Source organism: Arvicanthis niloticus, chromosome 6 (genome assembly GCF_011762505.2).
Source record: "Arvicanthis niloticus isolate mArvNil1 chromosome 6, mArvNil1.pat.X, whole genome shotgun sequence".
In the NCBI taxonomy this organism is placed as follows: domain Eukaryota; kingdom Metazoa; phylum Chordata; class Mammalia; order Rodentia; family Muridae; genus Arvicanthis; species Arvicanthis niloticus.
The window spans coordinates 50,929,806-50,951,621 of record NC_047663.1 but is presented as its reverse complement, the minus strand read 5'-3'; the positions used below and the strand labels follow the sequence as shown (position 1 = coordinate 50,951,621).

Below are 21,816 nucleotides of genomic sequence, written 5' to 3'. Positions count from 1 at the left end.
AAGCTGGGCTTGGTGGTGTTTGCCTTTAATTCCAGCACTTGGGAGGAAGGCCAGTTGGATCTCTATGAGTTCAAGGCCAGCCTGGTCTACAGAGCTATTTCCAGGACAGCCAAAGCTACATACAAAAAACCCTGTCTTGAAAAACAAAAACAAAACAAATAAACTTGCCTTCTAAGTACTGGGATTAAAGGTGTAGGCTACCATATCCAACCTTATTTAATTCTTAAGTTGTTTCTTTGTGAACTGTTTTTTTTTTTTTTTGTTTTTGTTTGTTTGTTTATCTATTTATTTTTTCGAGACAGGGTTTCTCTATGTAGCCCTGGCTGTTCTGGAACTCACTCTGTAGACCAGGCTGGCCTCAAACTCAGAAATCCACCTGCTCTGCCTGCCAAGTGCTGGGATTAAAGGCATGAGCCACCACTGCCTGTGTGAGCTGTTTTTTAAGTTAGATTTTTAATATATCTAGTCCTTAAGTTATTTTTTTCTTACAATATTTAATAATTTTGGGTAAAATTCTTATTGCTCATAGAAAACAAAATGTAGAAATGAACTACTATATATGTATATATGTAACTATATGTATGCATGTGTATGTCTATTAGTTTTTTTGTTTGTTTTGCAGTTCTATCATTAAAACCAAGGGTCTCACACATGCTGGGCAAGCCTGCTATCACTCTACAGTCCCAGCTGTTACTGTACTTTGACTTTTTCAGCCCTGGTGGTTTGTAATGGAACTGCTGATTCTCCTACCTCAGCCTCCTAAGCCTTCTTTTGTTGCCAGTTATACTTTCATCTGAGATTAATTGGAAATACAATTTCTAGTTGTTTAAAATGTAAAGGGTTCAGTTTTTGTGTGTACACTTCAAGAAATGCTTTTTGTCTTCTCAGACATGTCAGAGATCAACCCCTATTTTCTACTTTCTTCTGAGGACCTGTTTACTGCTATATTTGTTTTTTTTTTCTCATGAAGAAAAAAAACAGTTTTGATTTTGGGATATATTTGCTCTTTCTGTTCTTTTATTGTTTTCTTCATTGCCTTTACTGACTTGAGGCATGTGAATTATCCTGTTTGGTAATTCCATTTTTTAAAAGAAATTTCCTTAATAGCTCCACTTTCCTTTGTAATTTGTGGAGCTATCTTACATATTTTTGAACTGTTCAACAAAATGAATTACACTAATGGATTTCCTAGTGTTATACAGCTCTAGCACATATGAGATGAACTCTAGATAGTCTTGATGGTTTGCTATTCTGGTATGTAGCTACATTTGATTGCAAATCTTTGAAGTTACATTCTTGAGATTGGCATAGTTTTTTATTTTAATATTTTATTAGATTTTGTTACCATGACTATTCTAATGTGGAAAAATAAATCGGAATTTATCCCATTCATGACAGTTTAGTATAGGAAATACTTACTTCTTTTTGATTGGTAGAATCACATTCAGGTTTTATCTTGAATTCAGGTTCACATTCAGGTTTTATCTTGAATTCAGGTTCACATTCAGGTTTTATCTTGAATTAAGGTAGGTAGTATATTTTGTGGCTTTTCTATTGTTAGGCACTGCAGATTCTTATCCATGAGTAACACATTCCAAGACCCTAGATGGATCTGAAACCATGGGTAATGCTGAGTTCCATATATTTATGCTTTTTTCATATGCATATGTACCTATGATAAAATACAAATTAGGCACAGTATGAGGTCAATAATAATTGATTATAAAACACAATAATTATGTTTTATAATAATTGAGTAAATATAATAGTGGGGCAAATTTAGTCTTTAGCTCTCTCAAATATCTTTTTGTATTTTAATTTTTTGCCTAAAGGAAGCATTTTACTGCTTCCCTTTTAATTCCATAAATTGTTAATGTTATTACTTTATGCTTTGACACAATTATTAAGTAAAGTAAAGGTTACATGAGTAGAAGCATATGATAGTAGCTAGCAAGTTACCAATGGGTAGTGTACACTGTGTAGATAGTGGGGACAAAGAGATGATTCACATCCTGGATAGGCTGGAGTAGGAGGGTATTAATTCTTTATACTGCTCAAAAATGTACAATTTAAGACTTATGAATTATTTCTGGTATTTTTCCTGTGGTACTTTGACCACTGGTATTGGAAACTACAGGAAGTGAGACTACAGACAAGGTAGGGGATACCTCCTTATTCATATTTACCAATGTTTTAGAGTTTCAACTGTTCTGCAGTCAATACTTCTTGAATGAAATCTTTACACATATTTCCATGGTCTCTTCTCTAGGATAAATTTCTAGTAGGGAAATTGCCTTTGTAAAAGTTATATAAAAATTAAGGCTTTTGTTATTGAATACCGTTGTAGCCATTCACCTTGAAGTGTGCCCTGGAATCGTAGGTTGGATTAACACTAGTTCTCACTTTGAAAGATGGGGTAAAAAAGCCATCTTGTAAAAGGTAGAACTGACCCTTAATACCGTGTTCTGTTCCAGAGCTTATTTCTTAACTGTTTTGCCACACTGTGAAGTACCAAATAAATACTGGGCTATTTGTTTGTTTAGTTTAGAGTCTCATTATATATCCCTGGCTGACCTGGAATAAACTATGTAGACAAGGCTAGCTATGAACTCTTAGAGATCTGCCTGCTTCCGCCTCCTGAGTGCTGGGATAAAGGCATATGCCACCATTCCAGCAAATATGTGATTCTGAGTTGTTAATTTCTATTATAATTCACCATTTTTTTTGTAACTTTGAGATCTTTTTCTTACCTGGCAAATGTTAACATCTGTATTCTTTCCTTGAAAATTCTTTAATTAGTTTTTATGTTGCTATCCTTAGATATAATCTTTACCTACATATAGGTAGGCTGATAGCTATTTATCAGAATTCTAATCCTTCCCTACCTATGACCTTGATAGTTCTGAAAAGTTCATAAATAATCCAATCAATTTCTAAATAAAATGTAACTTTTGTGTTATTACTAATTTATGATGAATGTCTGATAAGTAATCCCTGATGTAGAATTGATACTATAGTGTTGCTATAGCACAAATATAGGAAGAAGGAAGAAGCATGTCAGTTTACATTTTCAGTGTTAACTGTACAGAGGAAATTTGATTTCTCTTACAACTTAATCAAACATAGTTCTAATGGTCAGTTTATGTTGCATCAAGCTTTGTTTTTATAAACGATAAAAACTAGGTTTTTCTAATTATTTTATATTAAAGGAATTGATGAGATTTGTGGGGTTTTTTGAGATTTGTGTTTCTTATTAACAATTCTCCTTTATGAGTTGTTTATCTAGAATGACAGAGAAATGATGTTATATGAGTACATTGTTTTTCAGCTGATTTAAACTTAAATCCCCCAAACACCGAAATGCTGAGTCATAAAAATAGCCTTAAACACAGGCATTTAATCCCAGCACTCGGCAGGGGCAGGGGCAGGGGCAGGGGCAGGGGCAGGGGCAGGGGCCAGGGGCCAGGGGCCAGGGGCCAGGGGGCAGGGGGCAGGGGGCAGGGGGCAGGGGGCAGGGGGCAGGGGCAGAGGGGCAGAGGCAGAGGCAGAGAGGCAGAGGCAGAGGGGGGCAGAGAGGGAGGGGGGCAGAGAGGGAGGGAGGCAGGCAGAGAGGGAGGGAGGCAGGCAGAGAGGGAGAGAGGCAGGCAGAGAGGCAGAGAGGCAGAGAGGCAGAGGCAGAGGGGCAGAGGCAGAGGCAGAGGGGCAGAGGCAGAGGGGCAGAGGGGCAGAGGCAGAGGCAGAGGCAGAGATGATGATGATGGTATGCACCATGGGGATACATTGTTGGGTCAGAAGACGACTTTCGGGAGTTGGTGCTCTTACTGCATCTTGCTGAGGCAGGGCCTCTCTGGTTTGTGCTGCTCTGTCTACTCGGGCTATCTGGTTAGTTAGTGCACTTCCAGTCCATTTTCCTGTCTTCATATCTCAGTGTAGGAGTGATGGGATTATGGGTACAGATAATCACATCTGGTGTTTGTGGGTTCCAGGGATCAGACTTACATTGTCATGCTTGTGTGGTAAGCACTTTTATCCCTCAAGCCCTGTCCTAGATTTTTATTTTACTTTTAATTTTTAAATATATGTGCATGCATATGTGAGTATCTTTCTCTGGAATGCTGCCTGTTTCCTTTGACACAGGGTCTCCCATTAGCTTAGAGCTTACCAGCTTGGCTACCTAGTGAGTCCCAGGATTCTCCTGTCTTTGCCTTCCCAGCTTTGGAATTATAAAGCACTCTGCCATGTTTGGCTTTTTACATGGGTTCTGAGGATTGAAAAGACAAGCACTTTACTCACTGAGCTGTTTCCTCAGCCTGAAAATAGTTATTTGCTAGCTAGAATACTTGTAGAATGCAGTGTGGGAGCCTGGAGTCTTGTTACCAACTTGGGCCATCTCATCTGAGAGAGGTGTGAGCTCTCGGAGATGTATTTCTCTCTGCCCATTGAGTCTGAAAGAGTGAAGCTTTGAGATCACTCTAGTGTAGAAGCAGACTTTGATGGCCAGCAGATAAGGTTCAGGCATCTGTCACCATTATGGACAGCAATGACCAAATTGGTCTTCTTGTCAGTGCTCCAAAGATAGCTACCAGTGTCTGAGGGGCTATCTTGGCTTGAGACTAGCCTTTGTCTGTATGTAGGGAGGCTCTGGAGGATTGTGATCTGTGTGTCTGGTACTGTCCTGTACAAAGGTAACAAAAAGGCTGGTACAGCTCTGTGCTGATGTATTTTATCACTGTTTCCAGAGGCACCGGCATCATTCAAACTCCTGTGTCCAAGATTGCTCTCTGGAGTTGACAACTGCTATGCGAGGGTTAAAAAGCAAGACTATGTTGGATTTATACTCACTGCTACCCTGGGCAACTTCGCCAAGGCCATCTTTGATGCAATTTCTAGGATCTTCAGCCACCTGACCTTTGGAAGACAGCCTCTTTACAAAGTTTCCCAGTCAGGAATTCATGACCCTTTGTAAATATCCATGCCAGGGTCCCTGTGCAGAAGACCCAGGTTTAGCTATGGCTGAAAAGCATAGGTGTTTTATTTGTCTTCAATTTTTAAAGCTTTTTGTTTTTTTATGCAGACACCAGGGATTTGAACTCAAGTCCCCATTCTTTTACCTACTGAGCCAACTTCCTACTCATGTTTTTTTTTTTTTTTTTTTTTTTGACAAAATGTAGCTCAGGCTTGTCTGGAATTCTTGATCTTTCTTCCGCCTTCTGAGTATTAGTGTTACCATGATCAGCCGATGGAAGGCTTTTTCCTTTTATTTTTTTTGGGGAACACAATCTCTTTGTGTCATTCATACTGGCCTTGAACTTGCTGTGAAGCTAGGCTGGCATTAATTTTATACTACTGCCCTCACTTCTCAGGGCTGGAGTCTCAGGCTTATGCCACCACACTCAGTTTATAGGGTATTGGGGATCAAATCCAAGGATGTGTCCATGTTAGACAAATGTTCTACTAATGGAGCTACATTCTTAACCCAACATGTTTATTTTTATTTATTTTATGTTTGAGTTTTTTGCTTGCATGTATGTATGTACACCCAATGTGTGCTTGACCCAAGCATTAGATTCCCTGCAGTTATAGAGGGGATGCTTGGGACTGAATCGAAGTCCTCTACAAGAGCAGATAGTACTCTCAATCCCTGAGAGCTTGCGCGCACACACACAGGGGCAGAGCGCAGGTAGGTAGGTAGGTATCTGGGGCTCTTTATTTTGTGCATGTCTCCTTGAGCTCTGTGGTCTGCTAAGTATCTTCTGGTTCAACCCTGGTACCCTGGTACCTGGTCTAGCACATCAGCATGCAGCCTTGCTTCCCTGAGATGTCCTTGGCCATATGAGTTTCCCTTCTAAGTTGCCTAGAGAATTTCTCCTCTGCCAACTCCTAATGGCAGCATGCCATGGCCTAGGCTGATGTTGGCAGACAGCTTCTTTTCCCAGTTAGGTGTGGCAGATATGTGGCCTGCCTGCTTTGTCCGCTGGCCTGGCCTGGCATTTTTTTCCAGGCCAGTTTTTATTTTCTGTTTTTATTGTATTTTTACATGGTTCATATTGTGCCATACATAATTTTGTATTTTTTTCATTTATATTTTCTGGATTTGGTATCTTATTAAATGGATATACCTACAATAGCTAATAATTTAATTTTATGCTTTTATTCCTTTCTCTCCCTCCATCCTACTCTCTTCTCCCTTCTTTCTTACAAGGTCTCACTGTTTCCCAGCTGGGCTTGAACTCCTAGACTGCAGTGTCTTAACCTCCTGAGTAGCTGAATTGTGAACACATACCCTGTGTCCAGCAGTAGTTTCATTTCAGAATTCGGTGACAATGCAAGGGGTTTCAGGAACCTTTTTTCCCCCTCCTACACTGATGTTCTGTGGTTTGAAATGGCTGTCTTTTTGGATCTTGAGTAAAATCTTCAAATAAAAGTTCCTGGTTATAGTAAAATATGACCCAGACTTCTCTTTTCCTTTTTCTAGCTTTGTGTCATTGAACTTAGTAAAGTGTTTCCTTTTTCAGAGGTATATAGTAGGACACAGCTCAGGGCTTGAACATGGTTTTAAGTTATTGCACAGTCTTTCATATCAGAATTAGGAAAAATTAAGCTAGACAACGTGGTGTGGCCCCCCTTTTCAGTCCAACACTTGGGAGACAAAGAGTTGAGACTGTCTCAATAAACAATAGGAAAACTAGGAAAAGTCAAATATGTAAGAATTACTAGATTTGTTCCCCTTATTTATGATTTTACTTTTTCTTCTTTCAATATTGGTAGTGCTTAATTCAGATATTTTGAGTAAGTGACTTTTTTTTTTTTTTAATAGTAAGCATCAAAAGTAGCCTTTAGGGCTGGAGAGATGGCTCATCGGTTAAGAGTACTGACTGCTCTTCCAGATGTCTTGAGTTCAGTTCCCAGCAACCATATGGTGGCTCACAACCATCTGTAATGGGATCCAATGCCCTCTTCTGGTGTGTCTGAAGACAGCTACAGTATACTCATATACATAAAATAACCATATGAATATTTTTTTAAAAAAGTAGCCTCTATCTTGAAAAACAAAACCAACCAACAAAACAAAACAAAACAAAACAAGATAAAAGGAACCACAGAGGCTTGACATGGTTGTGTGGAAAGCTCCTTTAGCCCAAGGAATTGGCAATTTGTGGCAGTTGGATCATTGTGAGTTCCAGGCCAACCTTGGCAATTTAACAAGTTTCATATTGCCCTTGACTTGGGCTGGCTACGTAGTGAGACCCTGTCCTTTCTGCTCTTCCTGGCCTTGATAAATTAATAAATTAGCCTTAGCATCAGATGGTTTCCCCCTTAGTACTCCAACAAAGGTCATGGCATATGGACTGTGTTTGTGAAGGCTGATAGACTAAAACTCCGTGCTGCTAAATCCCGAAGGGCTTACTATTGTTGAAAGCTGGTGTTAAGGCTAGTTAATTTGTGTGTAGCAAGGAGGGGTATGCCCTGGAAATCAGTAAGCATGGAACTTGGTGAGAATCCTGAGGTCAGGAGTGGCTTCTAGTCATTTTTGGCTACAAATGGATTTGACTTATTTCTTTACCCGTTAACTACTCTTAGTTTAAAAATGACAGCTAACATTTATCACTCTTTCCTACATTCCATGTTAAGCACGTTTTGAGTTCTATGCTAATCACTGAACTATTGAGTCACCACGTTAGAACATAATATAGCACTTGCATTTGATGAACTGTTTTCAGTTTGATTTCTGGTTGCATTATGATATACCTACTTATAAACTTCTGTCTATTTGGGGTAAATTGACTTTTGTACATGTGACGTTAAACACATGCGTGTGAGAAGCAGTTATTTTGGCCATTCTGTTTTGTAGAAATCCAGTATGCTTGGAGTACTTGAGATGGATTGTTTCAAAAGTTACATAAAAACAGAAGGAAATAAGGGAGTTACTTGGTACACCCTCATGGATCATGATTTCTGGAATTGCAGTCTGTCTTAAAGATTGGAGACAGCCAGTTGTGGGTGTGGACTTGGGTTTGAACTGTGTGGGTCAGAGCCAGGATGGAATAGGGAGGAGTGGAAACACAGTATTTGGCTGAAAAAAAAAAAATTTAAAACAATTTATGTGAATGTTTGACTCTGTAGCCCAGGCTTGCTTGAGACTACTCTAGTCCAGGCTAGCTTCATACTCATGGTAATCCTGCCTCAGGCAGGTGCTGGGCTTACAAATAAACTACCATGCCAGGCTTTGGCTGTAATTTTAAGAGCTGCATTTTTGATTTTTGTTGATTCATTAGTCTTTTGACTTAAATATAAATATAATGATGAATGACATGTGCCCTTGGGCATGTGTGTGGTTTGGTGGAAGGTATGGATGACATAGAATGTAGGGAAAAGTATGAACAAAGGGCCTTTAAAAAATTTATTTTAAATTGCTAGATTACACTGTTTTTTAAAAGCATGTACATTATAATATTCTGAAGTACATGAACATTGTGGAATGATTTTCTTTATTTGTCAGAGATCTTGTTATTTTTCTAGTAGTCAGTATGTGTCAATTGTAGTGTTTTTCGGGCAAGCTATTAATTTGGTTGTTGAGATGTAACAGTAACTACTAGCAGAAATAAGGACCTCAGAGACTAAATTAAATTTCCTTCATGATTTCAAATGGTAAACCTCATTCCAGTGGTTATCCTTCATATATTCTCCTACATGGCTGCCTTCTGATATATTTTCCCCTCTCCTTTGTTTCAAATCAATTAATCAATCAAGGTTTCAAATGGTTAGGTGTCATTGTCTGAAGATGATAGAGGTACCTCAGAATAACTCTTTCCCTTTAATGACATGGAGCTCATGGCAGCAGTCTCTCTCTTCCAGCTGTGAGTTGTACTAATGCTGTCAATTCTGTAGTGAAGCTAGCCTAGGGATATGGGAATGAACAAATACACGGTTGGTTTAGTATTTGTTAGAGAAATATATCTTTATTGTAGAGAACTTTGAAAAGAAAATTAATGAGCCATAGTTCTAACTATTGGTATACTTCTAGCCTTTTAAGCGTATTTTATAAAATCAGCTGTGAATTGAGCAGTGGCTTGAGGGTAGGGAGTGGCCTTCAAAGATAATCCTGGTTATAATGTAGGCAGATCTTTATCACTTCCAGTGGTATATAATAGAGAAAAGGGACCCCAGCTAGCTGAGGTAATTAGATAGTGGTTGGCTAGTGCTGATAAATACCTCCTGAAGGGATTATGTTGTTAGCCTTAAGGCTGAGTCAAGCGTTTGTGTTTTGACCAAAACAGCCCCTGGCCTAGTCCAGAAGAGACAGACAGTAAGCTCCAAATCTTGAGCCCCTAAGTAAGGTATTGCCTCCTCATTGTCAGACTATGGTCAGTACTTATCTGAAAACAGATGATCTGCCAGTATTGGAGCTGTGACACAGAACCACAGATTTGTGTCCTTTCCATATATAATAATTTCCATATCATGTAGTGGGTCTTTTGGGACTGGAGGATTAGTTCCTGTTGCTATGGGTGTCCTAGCCAGGATTTTGTCCATAATAAAAAAATGGGAATTAGCAACACTGACAGAGGGGCTAGCTGTGGGATAAATAGCTTAACTAGGTTAATATTTAACTATTCCAACCATGGATTAACATTCTGTCAGCGTACTAAAGACTGTTAGGAGCTCTTGTATTGAAATTGGCATTGTTCTCTGTGATTCTCTGTTTCATTATGTATGACTCATTCACAGTATATGTATGAAACTCTAATAGACGTGTCTGGATCTTTTAAAAAAATTGCAATTTACTGGAATATAATGGATTTCAGTTTCCCTACTTGTTTGATGTGTAGCAGTATATAGCTGGATGACTATACTTGTAACCTATAAACAGATTTATTACTTGTTAATTAGTATTTCTTTTTTCAGTTTCTCTTCAGCAACGGGTAGCAGAATTGGAAAAAATTAATGCAGAATTTTTACGTGCACAGCAGCAGCTTGAGCAAGAATTTAATCAAAAGAGAGCAAAATTTAAGGAGCTATATTTGGCTAAAGAGGGTAAGTTTGCCAGTCTCTTCCCCAACTTTCCTGCCAAAACTGTCTTAAATGTTAAGTTTCTGATAGTACAGTATTTGTTTGTCATTGGATAAACCATTATTTGTGTGTGTGATATGAAAATAATGCTTTTTGGGACTAGGGTTCTCAGTAGAGTTGGGGAGCAAGTTGAAAATGCACCATTAGGGTTTGTCTGTTTTCTGACAGTAATTATTTAGCTGTAGTTGGCTATTCCTAACACTTGAGGTACAGTCCTTGGTTCTGTTGTATAGAAACCGACATGTTATGGAATTTACTAAGTACTCAATTATTTTCTCAGTATATACTGTTAGGTACCTACTCTGTAGGATACCTTTTATATAGGTGCTGGACATACAATGGGAGTACATTTCATGTGGCCCTTTTTAGGTTGATTGAACTGAAGGTGAGGAAAACAGATGCAGAGTCATCATGCTATCAATTGTTAGGGATGAGTGTTTAAAGTAAATCTGGTGGGGTATCTAATTAGGAGGGGCAGGGACGGTGTTTGCATTCTAGGTGTTGGCTTAAAGCAGTATAGATATAGCTTCCATAGTGCCGTTGTGGAACAGCTGCAGCAGCATCAGGCTTACCTGGGAAACTTCTTAGAAATGTACATATTTACGTTGTATTCCACTTTTCCTGAGTCAAGAACTGGGATGAAGATCTGATGATCTAATGGTTGGTGTTTTAACAAGCTTCCATGGTGATTCAGTGGCAGGGTTTCTGATTTACCAGGACTCTGGGACCCCACAGTTTCCATTTTTAGCAAATTACTAGGTGATACTGTTATTAATGATTTAGGTAGCACACTTTGAGAATCACTAGTCTAAGTCAGTAACTTTTGTATTTTTTAATTGAAAATTTTTTTGAAAAACATTTTTTATTTTAAATTTTTAAAAATTTTTATGTACATTGGTAATTTGACTGCATGTCTGTATGATGGTATATGGGAGTTACTGTTGTGAGCTGCCATGTAGATGCTGGGAATTGAACTCCGGTCCTCTAGAAAAGCAGTCAGTGCTATCTCTCCAACCCTGAAAAATTTATTGAGATAGAATTCTATGTATCCCAGACTGGCCTTGAGCTGATTACATAGTTGAGAGTAACCCTGAAGTTTGGATCCTCCTACCTTTACCTCCTGAATGCTAGGTCATTAGTTTGGTAGTCCAGTTTGAACTCAGGCTTCATGCATGCTAGGATATATCTTAAACTCCTAAAGTAACATCTTGGGCTTGAAAGTCTTTTTAAAAATATTCTTGTTAATGTTCTGTAACAAAACTATGATGTAACTGGGTGTGACAGCACACACACACACACACACACACACACACACACACCTTTAATCTTTTAATCTAGTACAACCCACCTTCTCCTCCCCCTCTCATTTTCCTTCCGTTTTCTCTCCTCTCCTTTCTTTCATTTCTTCTTCCTTTTCCTTCTCCTTCTCCATCCTTTGCTTCAGATAGGATTTCATGTATTTCAGGCTGACTTTGGACTCTTCCTAATCTTCTTGTCTTTATCTCACAAATACTGGGATTATAGATGTGCAATACCATGCTCGGTTTAAGTGGTGCTAGGGATTGAACCCAGGGCCTTGCACATGTCAAGCAAAGATTCTACCAAGTTGCATTCCCAGACCCTGGTTCTTTCATATATGTTCATACAGATTTGTTAAACACCCTCCCCTCCCTTTTCTTTGCTGTATAGCTCTGTATTCCTGAGGTACTCCAGACTTCTTTTTCTTAATTTCTGCCTTCAATTGATAAGGTACCATCTTAAACTCTGAGCAATGATGTGATGTCAAGATGACCTGTTGATACATGTAATGCACATATATAAGGTCCTTCTAGTATCTCCTCTGATGCTAAGTTCACACTCACTATGGTCATGGTTTATGCTATCTTTTTCCTCCCATTACTTCTCACACAAATATGTTAGTCATCTTGTACAGCCTCTTCAAGTTTCTTCTTTTTAAACTTAAAAATTATTTTTTATGTGCGTGGGTGTTTTGCCTGCATATATATCTGTCTACCGTGTGTATCTGGTGACCATGGAGGCTAGAAGAGACCATAGGATCCCCTGGGACTGGAACTAACAGACAGTTGTGAGCTATCATGTGGGTGCTAGAAATTGAACCTGTGTCCTAGCTTTTCTTTATTCAATAAATTATAGTTAAGCTTGAAAGCTTGTTTGATTAGTTTTCCATTTCCCTCTGTTCCCAAATTAAAATTTAAGGTTTTCCCTTTTTCCTTGAAGTTATTTTCTATAAAAACTTAAAAAAATAAGAGCTCCCTCCTTTCTGTTCTTTCTTTCTTTTCCTTCCTTCCTTCCTTCCTTCCTTCCTTCCTTCTTTCCTTCTCTTTTTGATTATGAGTTTCACATTGTGCCCCCTAATCTCACTCTTCTCCCTGTCCCTCTGTATTTGACCTCTGCCCCTACAACCTCCCTCCCCCCAAAGAAAACAAGCAGAACAAGACAACAAAACAACAACTTATCATGGAAGCTTTGGTGTGTCATGGTGTGTCACATAGTACACCCCTTTGCCCAAACAGCTTTTCTCACAAATTTTCATTGCACTGAGTCATTGGTCTGGCTTAAGGATTCTGGCCTCTCTCACATTATCAATTCTAGATCCTCACTGGGCCTCCTTCCCACCATCCTGTTGTTGCCTGTGTTGTGGAGATCCCACAGCTTTGGTTCTGAAGAACCAGCCCCTTCATGTGCTCTAACAGTTCATAGAGGGAGTAGATGTTGGGGTGGGCCAGCTCCAAGCCCTGGATCTGGGCCTGGGTGGTAGCTGAGTTGGTGGGGCCTGGCTCACCTGTGCCCACACCACCAGGTCACTGTGCTGCCCAGGCAAGGTGCTAGGCTGCTCTCCCATGAGGCTCAGGCTAGGGAGCTTTTCTTTTATTATGTATGGGAGTGGGTGTTTGTGCTAGAGCGTGTTTCTGGAGGTCAGGGGACAACTTTGGAATTAGATCTTTGTTTTTTACCTATTGTAGGTTTTTGGGTCAAACTTAGATTACCAGACATGGACAGCAGGAACTTTTACCCACTGAGCCATCTCACTGACACTGACCCATAGCTTCTTATTTTTGGCATATATTGTCAGTTTTATATCTCTGAATTAAACAGCTATGTTAAAATTACTTCAGTTAACTGTACTTTATTATCTGAAATTGTTAATAAATTCAAGCTGGCTATAGAGAGTGTTGAGGCAGCTTTTTACAAAATGACAAAAGGAATTCTACACGATTCTCTCTGAGATTTCATAGTGGCCTTCCTAAAGGCAATATATATGGTATATAAGACATCAGTGTTGATTTAGTTTTTTTAAAATTCATTTTATATATGTGAGTACACTTTAGCTGTCTTCAGACACACCAGAAGAGGGCATCAGATCCCAATACAGATGGTTGTGAGCCACCATGTAGTTGCTGGGAATTGAACTCAGGACTTTTGGAAGAACAGTTAGTGCTCTTAACCACTGAGCCATCTCTCCAGCCTGATTATTTAGTTTTTATCTTGGACACTTGCCTGTGTCATAGTAAAAATCAAATTTAAAACTTTGTTCTCAAGCAGCAGCTTATATTCTTGTGACTGTTATGAAAGTGGGAGCCAGACTTATGCTCATTATAGGCATACACAGTGTACAGCAGTGTGCTCAGCAGTCTCTGTCTCAGCAAACAGGGCAAGGCGACTCACAAACCCAAACACTGTTTTCCCCTTGAAGGAACAGGTTTGGTACTTTTGTAATTACTGAGCTTGCTTTTATTTAGAAGGTCCTGAGTTGTAAATGCAAACAGTAATGAGGACTACTAATAAAAGATGACATGTCTGCTTCTTGACTTCTCAGTGCCTGTTTTTGTCTTAGTGTACATTTTCTTCAAGCTGACATCAGTTGGGAATATTATAGAAATTTAAAAAGTTGTGTTAATTTTCTACTCAACTTTAAGGTATTTTTATTGTACTTTTCCCTTTAAACAGCTTCAGCTCAGCACTTAATACTGCAGCAGTGTTTGTGTTTTAGAAACCCTTAGTCCAGAATGTTAGTAGGACCCTACTCTCTGAAGCTGCAGAAGAAAGGCTGTGCAAGAAAATGCTAGAAAAGGAGGTGGAGTTTTCTAGTGGTATCCAAAAGGACTTTACAAATGGCCACAATTTACATAGTGTTCTGATGCTTTTAGACTCTCAAATATGAAAAGCTTGGTTTGACATATGCTCACTTAGGTATGGATATGAAACAAGGAATATTTCGAATATTAAAATTAAAACTATTAAGAAAAAAAGATAAAAACTTGTGTACAAAATAAAGAAATAGAGAATAACCCATGAACAGTGGTATCTGTGTGTGAGCCCAGAATTTGGGAGGTAGAGGTAGAAGGACATTGAATCTGAGACTAGCCTAGGGATTGATAGCAAGGGCCTATCTGAACAATGGCTTCATCAACAGCTGACCCCAGGAAATACTGTATTAGCTCCTCAGATGACAGAAGACAGTGGAATAACATCATCAGAGTTCATAAGAAAAGTGATTGTCAATCTAGAATTTTAATATTTAGCTCGGTTCTTGAATGAGGACAAAGTGCATCGTTGAGGCACACAAATGCTAAGAACATTTATCACCTGCATGGGCACCAAAGTAACTGGTAGGACCTGAGTTTACTAGAAGAGAATTAAATGGGGAATGGTTGGGACATAAACTATACAAAGCTGAGAAACTGAGAAATATGACTACTCAAAACACTCCAAAAAGCATTCCAGTTTACATACACAAAAGTTTTAAAAAGCCTTAAGAAATGTCTTTCCGGCTGAGATTACTCAGGAGTTAGTGTGCTCTTGTGGAAGATCCAGATTTGGTTCCTGGTACCCACTCACAACTATCTTTTAACTCTAGCTAGAGCAGATCTGATGCTCTCTTCTGGCTCTGCTAGCACCAGTCATACACTCAGTGTACATATATACATTGAGGCAAAATGTACTCATATATGCAAATATAAGATAATATTAAGAAAAAAATCTTCTGGAAGAAACTAATAAAAATACAAGCTAAATTACAGTTATTGGATCACCAAAACAAAGAAAGAAATAAAGACAAAAGTAGAAAGGAATGGCTGGGAAGAGGAAAGTAATCAGGAGCAGGGGGGATGAGAACGGGGAAGGGGTGATATATGATCAAAATTATATACAGGTATAAAAATATCATGAAGCTCATTATGTACAACTCGTGCACAATTTATTTTCCAATTAAAGACATGAAAAATTAAACAAAAACCAAGCCAAGTATCTGGGAGGCTCGAGTGGAAGGGGTGGTGTATGACAGCTCTACTTCTGTGCTCTGTCATCAGCACTTTAGTATTTTGCCAGAGTTTCTCATAGCTAATATAACAAAATAAAATGAAATTAATTACAAAATTAAAAGTAAAGATTTTTCCTTTTTTGAAAAACTGTTTAAAGAATTGTTTATTATTTGACATTAAAATGTAAATATTTAATATTGATTATGATCTATTTATCTAATATGAAGGAAGAATTAGTGCCAGTATTTTCAATTTTCAGTAAAATTGTATAGGTAGTATTATCCAGACCAAGACAAAAGTTAGAAAAGATGTAACATGACCTCACAAGAACTTTATGCATGCTTCTTTTGAAATACAGATGTCTAAATCCTCACTAAATGCTTGAAAATCAAACAATGCAAAAGAATCAGATTGTAACCAATTGGACCTTATCCTAGAATGCAAGGTTGGTCAGACACATACTCATTGTAATAATATGTTAGTAGCATAGAAACCAGACTGGGCATAGTGGTTCATACCTTTAATCCAGCACTCTGGAGGCAAAGGCAGTTGAGTTCCTATGAATTTGAAGGTAGCCTGATCTACATAGAGAATTCCAGGACATCCAGAACTTACGTAATAAAGGAGACTGGTTTCAAAAAACAAAACAAATGATAAAAACCAAAGCACACAAACTTGTCAGTTGATAAAGGAAAAGTAATTTGTAAGACTGTATACATGTTCATGATTAAAAACATTAAACTAGAATCAGAAGGGAAATTTGCCAACTTGACAAAGGGTATTTACAAAACACCCATGCATCAGCTTGTCTCTCATGGGTGTGTGTGTGTGTGTGTGTGTGTGTGTGTCTGTCTGTCTGCATGTATGTATGTATGTATGTATGTATGTATGTATGTATGTGTGTATGTGTTTGTTTATGTGACACACATATGGCATGACAGTAGAAAGGGACTAGAAAGAGACGTCTCAGTGGAGGAAGGGGTTCAAGAGTGATGAGGGTGGAGAAAAAGATATTATATACTTTCTCATGCAGAAACTATATAAAATGACACGGCAGAACAGAGACTATTTCTGGTAGAAGAGCTTTAAAGGGATTATGGTTAGAGTTAGGATTAGACCTTTTACTAGGATAAAATATAAATAATGGAAGAATGTTGGGAGAATGTCAAAAGGGTCACCAAGATGGATTATTGAGAAGTAAGGAGTTAATTAGACAAGTTATTAACACATGGGGGGCTTCCAGGAGAGTTCAGAGACATATAACATTGCAGGGTCTTTGAAGAGAGGAGTCATAATATCTACCTGTGGTAGAATTGGCAGTCTTTTGTGCCTTTCTCAGTATTTGGGGGTTGGGGGTGTTCACAGTACTATCCCATAGCCCTTTATTATTCTCATTTCTATTCTTTTTTTTGGGGGGGGGGGGTCAAGACAGGGTTTTTCTGTGTAGCCCTGGCTGTCCTGGAACTCACTCTGTAGACCAGGCTGGCCTTGAACTCAGAAATCCACCTGCCTCTGCCTGCCAAGTGCTGGGATTAAAGGCATGTGCCACCACTGCCCAGCCTCATTTCTATTCTTATTCTCAAGTAGGCCAGGAATCAGGGAATGGAGTTGGGAATAGGGAATGTGGCCACCAATACCTGTTTGATGTAAATTCACTTTGTCAGTTGAGAGGTCTTGGCACCTAGAAGTCTGTTAGCTAGGGATTCAGTAAGGCTGCCATTTAGTATTTGGGAGAAAGAAAAGACTGGTACCGAGTTGCAGCCTGCACAGTGACTGGATTCAAATATTACCCTCTTATAGATGGTTTTTAATCCAAGCATGAGCTGTTGTTCTTTTCCAAACCTCATGAGTACTATATTTACCATCTGCCTTCCTATTGGATCCTGGTTTTCCACACTCCCATCATAATGAACCACCTAACTCTATAGGATTCTGAGGGTTCTCTGTTTTATAACTCAAATTTTCTTCCATATTCCTGCCATGAGCCATTTTCAAACACCTGTGGACTATGTAGTCAGGTTTATCATAGCAGCATGCCCACTTTCACTACAGTTAGACTGTATTAGTTTTCTTGTTATGTATGGCAAAATACCTGGCATCGTTGGAGGAGCTACAGTAGACGTAGGTAAGGGAAGGCATGGCAGCAACCATGTGAAGTGGGTGATTACATTGGTCTGCTGTCATGAAAAAATGCTGATGCATGGCTTACCTACTTTTTAAAATTTAGTCCAGGGCTCCATTCCATGGGGTGTTAACAACCCATATTCAAGATGGGCCTTCCTTGTTCAGTCCAATCTCTCTGGAAACCCCAGTCATACATGACCATAGGATTTTCTTCTGGATGGGTATCTAGTCGATCATGAAGATTAACCATCTCAATGCTCTTTCTAAATCAGGAGGAAAACTCTGCACTAGACACAGATAAGCAGACTATGGTGATGTATACCTGAAATCCTGTCACTGAGGAGGCCAGAAAGATTGAGAGCTTGCAGCCATTTTATGTTATATAGTGAGAGAGTCTGAGGAAGGGAGTGAGGGAAACCTAAGGGAATTCTGGTCACTGATCAATGTATTGATATTCAAACTCTCTACAAATAAGGAAGTATAGACTTAAGAATTGAACATTTTGTGTTCATGATAGTCATGACTTTTTTTTTTTTTTTTTTCAAGACAGGGTTTCTCTGTGTAGCCCTGGCTGTCCTGGACCTCACTCTGTAGACCAGGCTGGCCTTGAACTCAGAAATCTGCCTGCCTCTGTTTCCCAAGTGCTGGTATTAAAGATGTGAGCCACCACTGCCTGGCTTAATTTTTTTTTTTTTTTAATAGAGAGTTGACAGAGAAAATAGATGTATCCCTATATAGGATTAATAGGTTTATCTTTGTTTTCTTTGTAGTGTGAGGGACCAAACCTAGGGCCTTGTATATACTAGGCAAGTGCTGAACTGTATTCCTGACTCTGCACCTCTATATTTTTGGAAGTCATGACCAAGTATATGTTCTATCTAGGCTTAAGTCTTGTGGTATGCATGTGATATCAATGTAATAGTTAAGAGATTGTAAAGAGTGACTGAGAAAGTAATCTTAGCTTTATCAATTCTTACTACTATGCAGTATGGCTTTCTTCCATTAAATATATCTTGAAGGCTTACCCTTGAAAGTTATCATACTTAAATTTACAGTATATCATTTTTATCATTGCAACAGCCCTGTAAAGTGGCCATTTTTAATCTCCATTTTGTAGATTTGGATACTTACACCTGAGTAGTTAAATAATTCGATTATTGGGGCTGGAGAGATTGCTCAGTGGTTAAAGAGCACGGGCTCTTCTTCCAGAGGACCTTAGTTCAGTTCCCAGCATGAATATGCCAGCTCACAACTGTGTAACTACAGTCTTGGGAATCTGATGTACTCTCCTGGCATTCAAAGGCACTAAACAAACATGTGGTGCACAGATATATATATAGTACAGATATGTGTAGTTAAAATGCCCATACACATAAAAACAAATTAAAAAAAAAAAGAATTTGATTGTGTTCATTTAGTGAGAAGTAAAAGTCTAAATCTAGCACCAACCCAGTGCGTTATAGACCTTCCCCAGGTGTTATTAGATAGTTTAAATACTTTTGAAACCCAGCATGCTTTATATTTCTATTAAGATGGCTTCATAATCTATATTAGTATTTTAAAATTCAATTTCTTCATTTTTTTGGGGTCTGATAAAGTGAAATACACATTAATGGAAAATCTTTTACTTTTCCCCCAGAGGATCTGAAGAGGCAAAATGCAGTATTGCAAGCTGCACAGGATGATTTGGGTCACCTTCGGACACAGCTGTGGGAGGCTCAGGCAGAGATGGAGAATATTAAGGCAATTGCCACAGTCTCTGAGAATACTAAGCAAGAAGCAATAGATGAAGTTAAAAGGCAATGGAGAGAAGAAGTTGCTTCACTTCAGGCTGTAATGAAAGGTAAAGACAAAGATCAGGTTTTAGATTTTCTAAGATCAACAAATTCTGATGCTTGACACCAAATGGCCTTAAAATGTGTTTGTGGCAACAATGCATTTTAATGCACTGGGTAGTGGTGGTGCATGCCTTTAATTCCAACACTCTGGAAGCAGAAGCAGGTGGATCTCTGTGAGTTTGAGGCCAGCCTGTTCTACAGAGTGAGTTCCAGGACAGCCAGGGCTACACAGAGAAACACTGTCTTGAAACAGCCCCTCAAGAAAAAAAAAGCATTTTCTGTTTATATTTGGCTTTATGTACTGTCATCTTCAAGATGTCAGATGAAAGGGAAACCAGAGGTGTTGTAATGAATGGGCAACATTATTGGTGTCTTTAACAGATCTAATTGTGGATACTTAGAGATGATGTATGTATTAAGTGAGGGTTGTAGTTACTTGTACGATTTAAAGCAAGTTTTAATCCTGGACTTTTATTTGTTTAGATTTTTAAGTATAATGTATATTTGTATGTGAAATATCTGTTGGATGGGCAAGAATGTCCTTAAGGCTAAAATGGACTTAATGGCATGCTCAAGTTTTGACTCTTGGTCTGAAGGAAGTGTATAGTGTGTGTAGCTTCTATCCTTTCAGCGCAATGCTTCATTACTTCCTTCAATAATAATGACAAAATGAAGTAAGGTGTTACCTTAGTCTTTGTGATCTGGGAATTAGTTAATATTTACAAATGTGTACTAATGGTAACTGCCCTATCCCAGATGATCTTTGCATTTGTGTTCCATTTTTTACGTAGTATTCCTTGAGAGGAAGCCATTATGGCTACCTCTGTTTCTGAGTCTAGCTCTCACTAAGGGTTACTCTAGTCTTGTGTCATAAGTCTGACTGTATTGGTTTATCTGTACAGGAGTTAATTTTTCTCATAGAATCAAATCCATCTGTAGGTAAGCTAAGGGTGGTCTTAACAGTTCTGTTAGACCACCCTTACCCTACCCATATCCTAGACTTTTCTGGCTATCTGTGTCTATATAGTTAACATGTTCTTTAAAATTTCATTTTTGCTTTGTGGCTGAAAAATACTTATACCTCTTTCAGTCTACATTAGAAAAGGAAGAAAAAGTTCTAGAAATTTCCATGCTATACCTTCCTCAAACTTTGTTGACAAAGTATGTGGTTACCTTTTACTAAAAGGATATTGAAATGTAGTTTTAAGCCTCTGTATTTAGTTTTGTGCTGTGAGGTAGGCGATCCCACTAAGCTGCTTTACTCATTGAAAGTGTAGTATTTATATTGAGCAGCATAAATTCTGAGGTTTGGTTTTGTTAGTGATGAAGAAGGAGTAAAAATTTGGGCTGGAGAGATGGCTCAGTGGTTAAAAGCATGTGTTGCTCTTGCAGAGGATCTGGGTTTAGTTCCTTGCACCCACAGGGTGGCTCCCAACTGCTTGTAACTACATTGGGCTGTGGCAAACTCTTCTGTCCTTTGCAGGCAACAGGTATGCACATAGTGCAATATGTACATGCAGGTGACACTCAAAACATGTGTAAAATAAAGATGAATCTTTAAAAAAAAGAGAGAGAAGAATTTAATGGGCCACCAGTACTGCTTGTCAGGTGATGTTTCAAGACTGTATTAAAGAGAAGTTAGTTTGTAAAAACTTTATAGAATTTGTTTCAATTTAGAACCTTAGGTTTTATAGTAAAATATCTCAGAAAAAATACTTTTTACATGTTCACAGTTATAATGAAATGTTGTGTTTATTTTGGAAGCCACAGTATAGTGTCAAAGAACATGGATGTGGGAGAGAGTGTTAGATGTGAGTTGAAAGCTTCACTTTGAACCTTCTCTAGGTTTTCTTGTCAAGTAGCATCTGGAAGCTTGCTGTGAAGATTGATGATGAAGTACTATAACCCTTATTCTCACTCATAATAAGAACTAGAATGTTTTTATTGTCTCAAACTCTTAACATAACTTACGAACTCTAGTGAACAAGGTATTTGACCCATAACACTAGACATGGACTATGTGATGTTTTGTAGAGACAGTCCGTGACTATGAGCATCAGTTTCACCTGAGGCTGGAGCAGGAGCGAGCACAGTGGGCACAGTATCGAGAATCTGCAGAGCGAGAAATAGCTGACTTAAGAAGAAGGTTGTCTGAAGGTCAAGAGGAAGAAAATTTAGAAAATGAAATGAAAAAGGTATGCAGGAATATCATTCACTTACAGAATTACAATTGCTTGAGTCTAAAAGCAAAGTGTTTAAAGCATTGCTGCAGAACTGGAAATTGAATGTGTGCTTTCTTTGTGTTGAAGGAGTTCCTTATGCACAGGACAGTGCTTTCCCCTCCCCTCCACAGTAATGTGACCGACTGCTTTACTGTCTTCAGACCCTTGACGGGATGTCATCTCTTCATGAGGCTTTCCTTACCTCTATTTAAGATTACAGCCTATCTGCCTCTTCCTCTGAGCTTTCAGGACTCTCCTGATTTTCTGTACTCTGCTTCA

At 38.6% G+C, this 21,816-nt stretch overlaps 1 protein-coding gene across 2 annotated transcripts in view; it reads left to right on the top strand.

Annotated features, from left to right (window-relative positions):
* Positions 1-21,816, top strand: part of Rabep1 (rabaptin, RAB GTPase binding effector protein 1) — an 82,964-nt gene that overhangs the window by 17,192 nt on the left and 43,956 nt on the right. For both annotated transcript variants that reach the window (XM_034505492.2, XM_034505493.2), the window contains exons 2-4: positions 9,907-10,035; positions 19,117-19,320; positions 21,350-21,510. In XM_034505492.2, coding sequence (XP_034361383.1) covers positions 9,907-10,035; positions 19,117-19,320; positions 21,350-21,510 — 494 coding nt within the window. The remainder of the gene's footprint in view (positions 1-9,906; positions 10,036-19,116; positions 19,321-21,349; positions 21,511-21,816) is intronic.